Source organism: Onychostoma macrolepis, chromosome 08 (genome assembly GCF_012432095.1).
Source record: "Onychostoma macrolepis isolate SWU-2019 chromosome 08, ASM1243209v1, whole genome shotgun sequence".
Lineage (NCBI taxonomy): Eukaryota > Metazoa > Chordata > Actinopteri > Cypriniformes > Cyprinidae > Onychostoma > Onychostoma macrolepis.
Window position 1 is genome coordinate 22,880,402 of NC_081162.1, and position 14,326 is coordinate 22,894,727.

The 14,326-nt window shown below is 34.2% G+C and overlaps 2 protein-coding genes across 3 annotated transcripts in view; one reads left to right on the forward strand and one right to left on the reverse strand.

The window, feature by feature from the left end:
• Positions 1-4,448: 4,448 nt before the first annotated feature.
• fxn (frataxin) lies at positions 4,449-11,614 on the reverse strand. Its single transcript, XM_058784847.1, has 6 exons — positions 11,444-11,614; positions 10,980-11,060; positions 8,255-8,331; positions 7,975-8,095; positions 5,758-5,855; positions 4,449-5,539 (listed from the first exon to the last, which is right to left on the reverse strand). The coding sequence occupies exons 1-6, from the start codon at positions 11,552-11,554 to the stop codon at positions 5,401-5,403; spliced, it is 627 nt and encodes a 208-aa protein (XP_058640830.1). The 5' UTR covers positions 11,555-11,614; the 3' UTR covers positions 4,449-5,400.
• Positions 11,615-11,987: 373 nt separating this feature from the next.
• Positions 11,988-14,326, forward strand: part of pip5k1bb (phosphatidylinositol-4-phosphate 5-kinase, type I, beta b) — a 43,503-nt gene continuing 41,164 nt past the window's right edge. For both annotated transcript variants that reach the window (XR_009272603.1, XM_058785441.1), the window contains exon 1: positions 11,988-12,167. The gene's annotated coding sequence lies outside the window, so the exon portion shown is untranslated. The remainder of the gene's footprint in view (positions 12,168-14,326) is intronic.

Below are 14,326 nucleotides of genomic sequence, written 5' to 3' on the forward strand. Positions count from 1 at the left end.
CAATTTTTTTTTTTTTTTTTTTTGGACTAGAATTTCACTTGCCCTCAACTTTGTGTCTCAGCAGATTCAGATCAATCAATAATCCTGAAATGAAATATCAAAAATGTGCGACATAAAAATCACCTTGGTATTGATGTAGGTCAACAAAGCTCTGAAAATCATGCTAGACCATGTTCTCCGAGTCGTGTCATATTAACAGCTTCAGATCCGGGAAGCTCATACTCATTCCATGAATCCATATTGCCTTGTAGCCTTGAGAAGTGTCTGAAGCTAATACAGGCGTGTTTATTATTGAGAGCTGCTGCTTAAGCTTTCATATATCAAGGTCAGTGCAATGTCACCTTTGATATGCTTTATGTCCGGGGGAAAAGAGGCAGAAACTACAGAGCGGCATTTGACATGACATGTAATTTTATAGAGCAATCTCTTGAGGATCCTTGAAAATATATTGTTAATCTGGACCTCAACATGGGCTTTTTAGGCATTTTAGTTAAGAAAGGAGAATGTTTTATCTCCTACTATGAACTGTATTTGTGTTGGTTTATGCAGAGCTACTTCCATGTTCAATTGCGCTGCATGTGTCCAAAATTAACAATTGCCAAGAGTAGCTGATGACTGATCTGAATCATTTTTAAATCAAGTAAAAGGTAAAAGCTGTCTACTAAACAAAAATATTAGTTGTCTTGCTCGTCTAAATGATGCTGCAAGTGACACAATGAAGCAGCTAAATAATGTCACTGTTGCAGAGACAAAATATTTTATAAAATATAATACAAAATGTTTGACATTTTTAAACAATAAAAATAATGCAAAATACAGTTTAATGGCTGGAAATATATATAGTAGCAAAAATCATAATTCTGGACCCTGGTAGTCACATAATCACTAAAAAGAAAGAGTGATTTCAAATTTAAAAAGTTAAATATTTAATATTTGCTTTCTTCTGTGGATGCAGCATATCGCAGTATAAATATTGGAAACGGTGAATCAAAATAGCTTCATAATTCGAAATGTCCTGTGGTGTGATATGATCTCTCTGAAATGCCTTCTGAATTGACATTTAACAGCAAATATTATTAATTATTTTGCATGCACTTATGACAATATTATTTAAGTGCTTATTTACACTTATTTTTACTTTCTAAAAGTTGTTAATGCCTCAGGACCAGTGAAATGAACAAAGCAATTCAAAAAGTTAAATAAAAATGGTGAAAACAGGAAATGGTGAAAAGTTACAACACTAACATACACTACCCCATATACATATTTTGTCATTTTATACTAAAATCTGTTCAAATGTTAATTTCAATTTGTCAGCAACCCACATGATTTAAAAATATATTAAAAAGATTATTAAATCACATTTCTATAATCAGATTTTTGATCATCTTAAAAACGTTAATGTCAAATTTTGTATGTTTTTCTGAAGTCTCCCAATTGACTAATGGTATCTGTACCATGAGGCCTGTGGAGGAATTAAATCTTTGAGCTTGACAGCAGGGTCTAGTTCTGCCATAAACCTGAAGAAAATTGAGACAAATTGCTGCATTCGCCGGAAATCGTAAAAGATTAATTTCTTATCTTTGACAGCGACTCCATTGCACTCATATCATCAAAGCAGAAGAAATGGTTTTTGCTTCTTTTGTGAGACCTTCTTAAGATAATATCTGAAGCAGAATCTGAGAAGGACCTTATCTTTTTTGAAACAGCGGCTCTTGTTAGGTCTGTCTTACTTTTGAGATTGTTCAATATGTAATCAATATAATAATACACACATTTTGCTTGTTACTTGAGTTTAAAGACTTCAAAATGTCCCTCACTATAGCGTTCTGCTGACAAACCAGTATCATGTCCAGTACAACTGACCCTTCGCGGGATTGACAGGTGAGCTGACCAATCAATACGGAAAATCTATTTGTCAGACAAACAAACTAGACAGGAGAGTAGATTAACGTCGGTGGTCCTGTACTTGAAAAATGGTGTGTATCGACGTCTTTCTGCGGTTGAAACAAGATACCTTCTGATGTTCATTTATGTTTATTTCATGCTATAGCTAGTAAAGAGGAAAAGATGATCGGTTCATGTGCCGCTTGCGACAGCGATCTGTCACGACACATTAAAGAGCAACAAAACTGTATTTATTTGAATTTCTTTAAAAAAAAAAAAAAAAAAGACAAAATTTTAAAGCTGAGACTTTGTTTCATACATAAAGTAGCCTGCTCTGTCTTGTCTGTCGGCGTGTTGTCAGTTTCATCTTTGCTCTGCGATGCATATTCACTGCGTGAGAACGGCATGGCTTGTCGGACATAGCAACAGTAACTAAGCGGGGTGCGTGGGCGGCTCTTTGCAACACCATCTGACTTATCAAGGAGTTGAATTATTACTTTAAGCAGCTGCACTTTTTGTAAAATTTTTGCCTGGAGGGAGGGACTCAAGTCATATCTAGACAATAATAAAAATTAACTCTTTTGACTTGGACCATTTAACAACCACCTAGCAACCAACCAGAACACCATATTTTGAGATATAATGTCTCAGTTGTGTGAAATAAAGTTACAATTACAAAAAATAAAGGGACAATTATGAGATACAGTCACATTCTGAGAATATTTTCTGTCATTTTGACTATATCTTAAATGAGACTCTCAAAATGTGATATATTATGAAATTAAGTCACAACTGTGAGAAATAAAAGCTGATTTATAACATCGCAATCACAAGAAGAAAGTCAAAATGATCTTTTCTTTCTTTGAGAACACGCATACATAAGCAGACTACAGTACCATTTGGATATTGTAGAAATCCCTTTGATAACTTTGCATAATCAAGAAATTAGATTTACAGATTTTGCGCTGAAGTTCAAACAACTCGTGCTAATTAACATTCAACAAATTCCAATTAAGCAGTTTCTTTTAATGTGGAATTAATTCCAAACAGCCCACATGATCTCTACACGGTACAGTTGAGTCATTTGAAGTGCATCAGGCCTTTTGTTTGATTCATGGCATTGGTGTTAACCGAGTAAAATAACAAGGACAAGACTCACCTGATTTGAAGAACAGTTCCTTTTTCTTCTTTGCAACAGAATTGAATCCTCAATTCAAAAATATCATTACTGCATCATCAGACAAGTGTTGTTTTGTTGCTTGACATAACAGGTCACGTGAATCCATTTTCCCAGGTCGCATTGTAATTTTAACTTGATGTTTTCATGGTATTCCTGAATGTTTACATTAGACGACATTCTTCTGAGAAACGCTCTGCCGAGGGCGATGTCTGATATCCAGCAATGGGGCGAGATGACAGCCAAAAAATGCGTGAGAATCAGAATCTTTCAGACTTCCTTGGCTTGTTTGGAGCAAAACCACTCAATTGACATCAGAGTTCAGTGATAAATCCATGTTCCCATGGAAACTTCATGCTATTTTTGGGCCTGCGAGTCGAGCTCTATAATAGACATTTGCATATTCATGTCTGGACAAAGAGAGACAAGATGCTCGAAGCGTTTATCATTGGCCGTGAGCACTGATTGAATAGCTGCTTGTATCATAATTAGGTGCCATTAGTACTGGGAATAATCTGGCATCTTAAAGGACCCTTTAACTCAAAGACAGAGAGTGTTACAGCTTTCACAAAGATTTAAAAGCAGCTGGTGCAATTACTATGAGAAGCTTATATCAAAATAATTGGTCTCGAATCTTCATATCAAAGTGTAACACTGAAACCAGTTGCATTTACAACACAAGAGCAGACACAGAGTTAGAGAAGCAGCCCTTCACACAGACTCTTTGATTCTCAGAAACCTACTGAAATTAAATTTACAGCTGAAAATACTGGCCTAAAACCTTTTCTTGCAAAATAAATGAAATAAAAAAATAACATTATTTCAGCATTTATGATATTATTATTGTTATCATACTTAATGTAATATTGTAACATTATAAATTATGAAATATTATACTCATGTACAAAACTTAATTCATAAATCAAAATCCTAAAACATTTTCTTGCAAAAAAACAATTAAAAATAAAAGAAATGACTAATTATTATTTTCACATGTATTTATGATTAAATATTATTATTATTAATAATAATACATATTTAATGTAATATTATAATATTCTAAATTACAAAATTTTATACTTAAGAACCTTAAATTAAACTTATTTCATAAATCCAAATAATAAAAAAACTAATACTACTAATACTATTAATATTTAATGATGTTAATATAAGTAATGTTTTAATTAATATTATATAACTATACTAGGATTAAATATATTATTTGTAGTAGTATTAATAACTATTAAGTATTATTTTGATTTATGACAAGAATTAAAATGAAATGAAGCATCAAATTTGATCATTTCTAATGTTATATAATTTATAACAATTTATTATTATGCTGCTGCAAAAATTAACCATAAACCACAATGTGTCAACAATGAAAATAAAACAACATTCTAATTTATTTCATATTATATTTACATATGCATCAACGGACAAGTACATCAGACATCAGCACGGCAGCAGATGTGCCATTGTTTCATTGCATGCAACCTGAATAAAGACATCAAACGTATCACCACAGTGCAATCCATCTCATATTTAAACATCTGCATGGACAGCGTGTCAAGTTAATGTTGCGATATATGGGCTATTACGTTAAGGAGCGTCTCGGGAGTAATGATGGACTATGTTGTATCACCAGAGTTAATGTCACAGCTTTAACTGACGGGCGGACTGATGCTAAATTGGGCTGGTATTTTTTAATCATCAGAGGGTGGCAGTAAAGCTCTGAGGAATATGATCAGATGTGATGCCGTTATTCACAGATAATACTTGAATAAAGGCTCTGGCCGGGGGCTTTTAGAGCAAAAACTTCTCCATCTGTCTGTCATAATCCCCTTCTTTTCCTGCATCTAGCTAGCAGCCTCTAGTTCAACCAGGGCCAGGCGAGCAGATAAACACAGCCTCCAAAAAACAATCTGTGTCCATTTGTCTTATCCAACTGGTTTAAGAGCCATTAAATGTGATCTCTTTAATCTGGTTTTAATCTAACCAGGTACAGGTTTACAGGGATTATGAGAGCACTTTCTGCTGTTCTGAGTGCGTTTTAAGCTTATAATTGCGTACAGGTTTGATGTAGACAAAATAAATCATCTCTACAGTTCATCACAGGTCTGCTTGTTTGGGATTTGATGGTTTTTAGAACTTTTTTGGCTGAATTTGTAGGTCTGCATGCAAAAAGAGGCATAAATCTTTACAATATTGTAATCCAGGAGGTCTTTTTGAGCACTGGCTACAGTTTTAAGGTCTTACCAAACAGATCGTGAGAGTCACAAGAGTACTGGTGCGGAAAGGATCTATAACAGTGTCTGTTCTTCACATTGGTCTCATCATGAATGGATGAGATGTGACAGATCTATATTTGATTTGAAGATGATGGACAACTCTTTGGAAAGAAGATTATGCAATGCCATGCCGTCGTGAGCGTACACCCATCGCTCCCCCGTCCAGTCGTAGCGTTTCGGCCCGCTGAGAAAGGAAACATTCAGAAATGTCTGATCAAGCTGAAAACTGAACATATTTGCTCTCATTATATCACACTGTTAATATTTAATAAAAGAACTAGCATTTCTAAAAGTAAAAAGTAATACTGGCACTTAAGAATTTATATATGTTAGCAAGAAATGAGACAATTGAGATTAAACAGTTAAGCATAACATATGAACATTAAGAACTGAGTGTCTAACCTTGTCGGTGAGGAGAGCCAAATCTGTCGGTTGGGTGTCTGTTTGTTGATAACGTATGTACCATGGTCAGAGCCCACTTTCAATGTCAGCACTCCATTCTGTTAAGAAATTTAACACACATGTAATCATACGAGGGCTTCAGTCTGAGGCTTTAACATTAAAGTGAGTGCCTGGATGTGGACTTTTTTTTTTGGATTTTGCAACGGTATCAACTTTCAATTTTAATATTTTGTTCCCTCTCTGGAGCACCCATAGTTTTGCCTGAGATTATCTTATGCACCCCTGGTCAAGATTTTTCTTTGATTATTATTAGTGCTGTCAAACGATTAATCGCATCCAAAATAAAAGTTTTTGTTTACATAATATGTGTGTGTACTGTATATATTTATTATGTATACAAGCACATGCAAGTATATATTTAAGAAAAATATGTTATGTTTATATATTAAATATTTTTATATATAATATAAAATATAAGAATATAAATATATAAATGTATACACGTAAATATTTTCAAAATATATAAGGTATATGTGTATTTATATATACATAATAAATATACACAGTACACACATATATTATGTAAACAAAAACTTTTATTTTGGATGAGATTAATCGTTTGACAGCACTAATTATTATATAGAATCATAATTGTTTTTTTAAATGAATGGGTCCGCTTACTTTTTCCCAACTTCTGAAAATAATGTTAAATAAAACAATATATATATATATATATATATATATATATATATACACACACCTGCTGTCTAACATTTAATATAAATAAATTCAAGGGGTTTACTAACTTTTTCACAGCACTGAATGATAGTGATCCTAAATCACAATATCCCATTTAAACCACAAACTCTGACAATTAAATTGATGCCAAAATGCCACTGGTCTTGAATTCTTAACGAACAAAATGATTGTTTAATCATGTGTAACAAATGTATATGAAAGAACCTCAACAGAGATGATTTATATATGTGTGTACAGTCAGATCCGAGGCTAAGCACTGGGAACATGGCTCAATCTGTCAACTGCACCTTGGCTCACAGCTCTCTGAATGTTTGATCTAAAGGGACGCAGCAGTATCATTATATCATCCTAGCTGTAGCAACAGAGTCAGTGTGCAAAACAGAATTTTCTGAATCCCATTTAAGGGGACGATTGCAGCTGTTTGTGTTTGCTGGTTGCATGTGAGGCTATAAAGAGGTGTAAAAATGGGCCGCTCAGAGTAAGTAGCTAACAGGAAGCTCACCGCCTGACATTTATCCAGCCAGAGGAGAGCAAGGAGCGTGAATGACTAGTCAATCTGTCAGCAGGGCTTGCTGGCCACCCACCAGATGCTTAAATGAAACTGAAATGAGTGCATGGACTCAATCATTCACTGGGTTTGAGAAAGATATTTGTTAAATAAATGAATGAATAAATGCATGTGTGTGTGTGTGTGTGTGTGTGTGTGAAAAGATTGAAAGTGGCATTACTCCAGTCTTACAATAACATGCTAAAAGCTCTGGAGTGTTTACAGCCTTCATAAATTCTTCAGGAGACGTGCATTTTCTCTGCATGGTGCTGCAACAAAGGCTGCTGCACAAATGGCTTTTTTTTGCAGTGAACTCTTAAAGAGAAGTCGTGCAGGAGCACTCAACAACAATAACACTCAAACAAACCTCTTTTCCTATAAAAGAAGAAGAGAAAAGATACCACCATAAACGTTTTAGGACTCCTTTTTCACCCTACAGAGCAACAACTTAATTGCAATGCTCCACAAAAGGCTGGGGATATCAAGTTTAGACAAATGGGTTATATGACAGGTGAAGTATGTAACTTTAAGAAAAGATGGGAAACAAAAATATTTTAATTAAATAAATCATTATTGCCATTTTTTTTAATTTTGAAATTTTTAAAATCTTGCCAATTATAATTTTTGTTTACTTTTGTAATGGCAATGGTCTATATCAATTTATCTAAGAATAATAACTATAATATCATGTATTTGAAATCAATTTACTCCTCCAAATGGCTCTAGTCTACATTTTTTCTAATTAAAGATCCTGGTTCATCCAAATAAATGGGTTGCAAACAGCCTAACACAGACCAACATTGACCCCTACTGGACATCTAGGCACAACAGACTTTTCATAAGGTTGAGATGTAAAAGCACATCAGGGATTTAACATGAAAGGATGTGAGAATATGGGCATGTGAACTTACAGAGAAGACAATGTCATAGTCCATTCCAGTGAAGCTCTCATCTGTGAGGTCTTCAAAATAGTCTGCCAATGCATCCAGTGTCTCATCCGCTAGTCTCTCATATTCTGTCTCTGTTAGATCTCTATACAAAACAATCACTGTGTATGTTAAGAAAATAATAGTTTTCAATCATTGCAAAATACTAGTGAATATGATGCTAATGTGCAAATAACAAATGAGAAAAATAAGTGGTTTATAACAAAATTTAATTTTACACTGAGAATTAGCGAACACTATTTACCTGAACTGAAGTGCCTTTTCTTCTCCAAGCGGTGTGCTTAAATGGAGTTCCCTTCTCTTCAGAATCCAATCAAACCACTTGAAAATATTTAAATATTGGTTAATATGGATGAAAGAAGTTAATTTAAACTTTTAGACATTGAGACCTGATTTAGAAAGTTTACATTTATTCATTTAGTAGACACTTTCTTCCAAAGTGACTTACAGTTGAGGAATACAAGTGATTCATCAATAGGATGGCAATAAGTGGGAATAATAAAAGCTTTCTGTCATCATTCAAAACAGTAGAAGCCAGAACAGGGAGGGATTAACAGGGGTTAAAGCAAAAAACAAATCCTGAGCCTGAACTTTTTTTCCGGGGGCAGGGCAGGGCAGGGCGGGGCAGGGCGGGTTAGGGCGGTGCGGGGCGGGGTGGGGTGGGGCGGGGTGGGGCAGAGCAGGCAGCACATGCAAAGCATGCAATGACTGTAGCACCTTTAACATTTGAAAGGATACTATGGAAAAGTTATTGCTCTCCTTATTCAAACTGATTTTTTTTCATGAATATATGGTTGACCTGAAGAATGAAAGCTATATCATACACTTAGAAAATGTTGAGCTATATCACCGCTTATTGACACTAGGGGTGTGACAATACACTTAGCTCACAAGACGAGACAAAATACAGACACTTGGTTCACTAGAATGAGACAATATTTTAATACTATTTTTAAGAAATTTTCAATGACAAAATATTTGTCTTTTAATTACAAAAAGTAAAGCAATGCAGCTGCATTTTGAAATATTTTAACTAATCTAGGGCCGTAACTAATTATTATTTTGGTAATCAAGTAATCTACTGATTATTTTGACAATTGAGTAATCTGATATTTTTTTTAACACAAATAGACCTAAGTGAAAACCAGGCTTTAATATGACTATTTATATATAAACTATATATAAATAATAATTGCCTCAAATAAAATATCAAAAATGGTTTTATTGAACAACACTGTTAAAATACACAATGTAATATGCCTATACATAATATGAACATAACCAGAGCTGTTTAGTAACTGATTACATATAAACTGGATTACGTAATCAGATTCCAAAAATTAAGTACTTGTAATTAGAGTAAGTTACATTTTAAAACACTCGAAATCAGACTACACTTACTTTTTTATTGATTACATATTCACACAATAGTAATAAATGATTCATTTATTGATTCTCTCTAATTCCTCTTTTTTATCTTTTAAATTTTCCTTTCTAAAATAGTCTACCGCTTATATAAACTCAGAAAGTCCAGTTTTGTGGACATTCACACAGAGATCAGTTACTAGTCAGGTGGCGACACAGCATTTGACCACTGGATTTACAAAAATAATTTCAGGTTTAAGAAGTGTTTCAATATTGCATCAACTACTGATGAACACATTCATTTTTATTAGAATTATCACTCAGTAGGTTATTTAACCATGTATTATTATGTATTGAAAGGCTTGTTTTTCAAACTCATTAAAATGCACAAATTCTCAATATTTCTTATTTGCAGACACTCTCAAACTTTTTGTCATCTGAACTTCTTTCACCTACTATATTTACTTTAAAGGGCCGGTCAATCATAAATTCTGTAAAAGACAATATCTCCCTTTGCATTGAACTTTGAGCATCATAACTTTGCAGATGTTGTTTACGCTCAAACAGCAACATTACACACTAACCAAAGTTAAAAAAGTGAAATCATAATCAATGACCCCATTAAGCACCCCTGAGATTTAAAAATAAATATTAAGTATCATATTTGCATGTTCACGGTTCTCTGACATTGGTTAATGGTCATATGGCATTCAGATAAATAAAAAATAGTTCTTCTTTTTTAGTAAGTGAATTATTTTGATTGTTATTTAAAACGATTTATTTTAATTTTACATTTTATGATTCAATTACTTGTTAGCCTTTCATTAAACTCACAAACCCCCTGCAGTTTCTTTACGAACCCCAGTTTGGGAAAGCTTGACATAATATAATGTTTAATGCACTTCATGTTGTTAATTACAACGAAAGGAATATATTTTCTCACTCATTCACTGTATTTTTACATCATTATGGATCAAGATTATCCTGTTTAAATCAATGTGATAAACGAGTTAGGTCAAAAGTAATCTGATTATATTACCTAAAATGTATAATGTAATGGATTACGTTACTGACTACAATTTTTGTCATGTAATTTGTAATCTGTAACGGACTACAATTTGTAAGTAATCTACCCAGCTCTGAACATAACCTACTTAAGTATATTATGTATAACAATTTGTCCGGTTATGTACAACATTATGTCCGGTGTTGTGCCCATTTTCGACTCCCTGCCAAATTATTACCCCCCTCATTGAAATCACTACCTGATTGCCTAATCCTAACCCCACCCCTAACCCTAAACCTACCAATACTATGGGGGTAATAATCTGGCAGGGGTCAGAATTCGGCACAACGGGCGGGGCAGTGCAGGTTAGGGCACGGTGCCGGAGAACTTTAAGCCCTGGATTAAGGAATAATGAGTGTAAAGACATAGCAAAAGTGAAAGCATAGAGAATTTTTTTATGCTTTCACTTTTCCTGTCTATGCTTTCAATATTCCTTAATCCCTTCCTGTTCTAATGTAGCTAAAATGTAATATGTTTTATGTAAATATTCTAGCTTTTACTGAAATGTAAAAAGGCACAAAAGATCTGTGTTTGTTACCTGTGAATGTCCTCCACATACAAGGGTCCTTGTGACTGTGTGAGCTGAAGAAATACTCCTAAATCTGCCACCACATATTGACTAAAACAAATGAGTCACAAACAAAACAGACTTTCAAATCACGCAAATCAAGACAAGGCATTCTGACAACTAAAAAACAAACAGTTACACTAATTAAGATAATCAAAATTGGACTACAATTCAGCATAAAAGCAAGTGCTAAACTACAGGCTAGGGTTCGTTTAACAGGCAATGTTTTATGCTAAGCACCTAAATAAAATAAAGGTAGCCAGTCTGTCCAGACCTTATATAATAGAATTGTTCTCTATAAAAAAAGAACAGAGAAAAACATTTAACTTTACAACAAATGAGGGTCTATCATAAGAGACACATCTCATCATAACCTGCCACGGCGCAGACTGACAATTCAACAAATTCATGCTAAACGTTTGTTTACAACTCACTTCAAGTCCACTTCTCATTGTGGACAGTCTGGAGGCTTGTTGGTGACATTTCCACGTGGAGCTCAAGCTAAGTAAATAAAGAGAATGACACTTGTTAGTTAACCTTGACATAGCTTCTATAAGGATGCAAGTCTCCGGCTACTAGCCAGCCTGATTGCATATGACTGTCCTCGCGACATTTCAAAATACAAGTCCCAACAAAATAAAAGTCTGTTTTATTCAGGAAGATTTTCGTTCCTATTACAGTTTCTCTCGATCTATTTGGCTCATTTCTTATAACAGCAATTTGCATGTAAACTAAATCTTTCACTTTTTAAAGTGAAATGAGTAGAACGTTTATGACAAATGTATTTAAACAAAATCTGTATTTTATGTTATTTTAAAAATGAAACGAATAGAGTTTTTATGGATTTTAAAAAAATTAAAACAAAAAGTTTAAGATAGACAGATAGATGCCACATCAAACCACTAGGTGGCATCAAAGAAAGCGCGTTGACATTATGGGAATGAAAGGCATTTCTCTGAAGCGCAGGAGGAGGCGGAGACTCGCTGCCGTATGACTTTAGTCGCCTTCATTAACGATTCCACAAAGTAGAGGGACACTGAGTACACTTACCTCTAGTGAGCGAAACACTACAAGTCTCGGAATATCAGTGTGTACTTAAATCTCTCGCTCTCTTCTTGTCTGAAGGCAAGACAGACGCCCACCCTAAAAGACATACAGGTAAGACATTTTTTTAAAATGATGTTTGTTGCGATGTAAACTGTGTGAAGCTGTCAGATGGACGTACACCTGTACCAGTTCTGCGGTGTGTTGTTCCGCTCTCATATTGGCAAGACGTCACATTTGACATTTTCATGTGTTTAAATTATGTTTCAGCTATGCATACTTCTATAAGTACGCATGTAGAAAAAAAAACTTTAAATGACGTAGTAGCCAATTAAAAAAAGAATATAAACTCAGATTTTATCGTTATATTTGTTCATTGCGAATTCATAAGACAATTTTTTTTTTTTTTTTTTTTTACATTTTAAGATTTTGTCTTTTAGGCTGCTTTCTTAAGAGTGGCAAAATTACGTAATATTGCAGGGAAGTGTTTTCTCAGAAATATTACCGAGGTCTTGTAGATGTGTTGACAGTGCATCTCCAAATCTAGTGTGCTGTCTATACAGAAAACATTTGCTGTTTTAAAACATATGGTTTATTCTCTTTTAAACGTTTCTGATTTTAAAAAAATCCTTCACATTAAAGTAGGGGAGACCAGGGCTAGTGTCAGATGGGAAGTTGTCAGAAGGGTCATATCTCAGTAACTGTGTTGGCTCAAAAGGTTAATCTATGTTCAATGAATTGTATCATTTGTCTCTGAGCAATGACATTGAACATGTTAAATAGCATTTTTTCTAGTCAATATGTGCATATACAACTTTAAACATAACTGAGAAATGCTCATTAAAAGGTCTCCCCTTTATTGATTTAACTTTTATGATGTCGGTGAGATTGAACAAAAGAACTACATTTCTGTCATATTATCAATATTTTCTTTGGTAGTTCGGAATCAATGTATGTATACGAAAAACTGCATATTAATTATAATGGATATTATTTATTATGGATAGTTATTTCAAACTATCCATATTGACTAGGCTGGTCTTATTACTGTAGGAAACATTAGTGTTGAGAAAAGCCATAAAAAACATATTGCATGTTCATAGTTGTTCACATGCAATTTAATAGATCAGATGAGGTTATGAGAAAAGTCTCATAACTTTTACCCACATTGAAAATAACCCAGACTGGACAGTTGTTTGGACAAGCTTTGTACCTGGAGGCACGAAACCGCATGACGGCAAAGAACAATGAGGGGAAGAAGAAATATTCCTCTAGTATTTGTGGTCGTGATGTCTTTAAACGAAGCTCCGTGTCTCTTGCGCAGATGAGGCTGTTCCCAAAAGCCTTCTGCAGCAGTACTAAACTGCATAATTCTGTATCAGAAGTTTGTCTGATGCTGGCACTTTTGTGCTCTTATGTTGTGCAAAATACCCCATAGAAAGTTTTGCTTGTTTACACAACAAAAATAAGAAGTATGTTCAGAATATAGTATTAGCATCACTGTCTAATGTCTACTATTTCTGCAGTATTTAGTATGCATTGTATACTGTCCACATTTTCTGTATGCATTAAGATGTAAAGGTTTGTTTGGTAATATTTTATTATATTTTAACAGATGTATCTGTAATGTCTCTGAATGACTTTAGATTTCTTTGCAGAAAATTGAACTAAAAATAAAGAGTTGATTACTGCTTGCCACTCACGTGCAACCTGAAGAGGCGAATATTAATGTGAAAAGTACTTTGTGTTCTGTTTACAGACAAATTTTATCTGAATCCCAGTCCTCTGTCAGAATCAGATCAATAAGCCACATCATTTCATTTCATTTTTAATCTTTCTGGGGCCTTTCAAAGCTGCAGCTGAATGATGAACAGCAGTCGTGACCAGCGGTCTCACTCCCATGCACATTTTTTTATTGCTCCCACAGTGGCATGCTACATTCCTCCCTAGAATTCAGACTGCAGACAGCCAATAGACAGCAGCTGACCCATACAAGATTTACCTCCTCTTATATCAGCATAAGAAAAAAAGATCACAGTTTATGTTAACTAAGCTTCTCTTAGATCAGCACAGAAGAGATGGGATGGGATGTGACATTCTCTTTTCTGCTTGATGTGTAAAATACCATCTCTCTGGCTGGATTATGCCACCATAATCATTATTATACCTATACTGGGGGATTTGATAGTGACCTTTTCACTAATATAACTATTTTTGGGACAGAAAATATTAGATAGAACACACTGATTCTTATGTGTTATTTAAGGCACAAA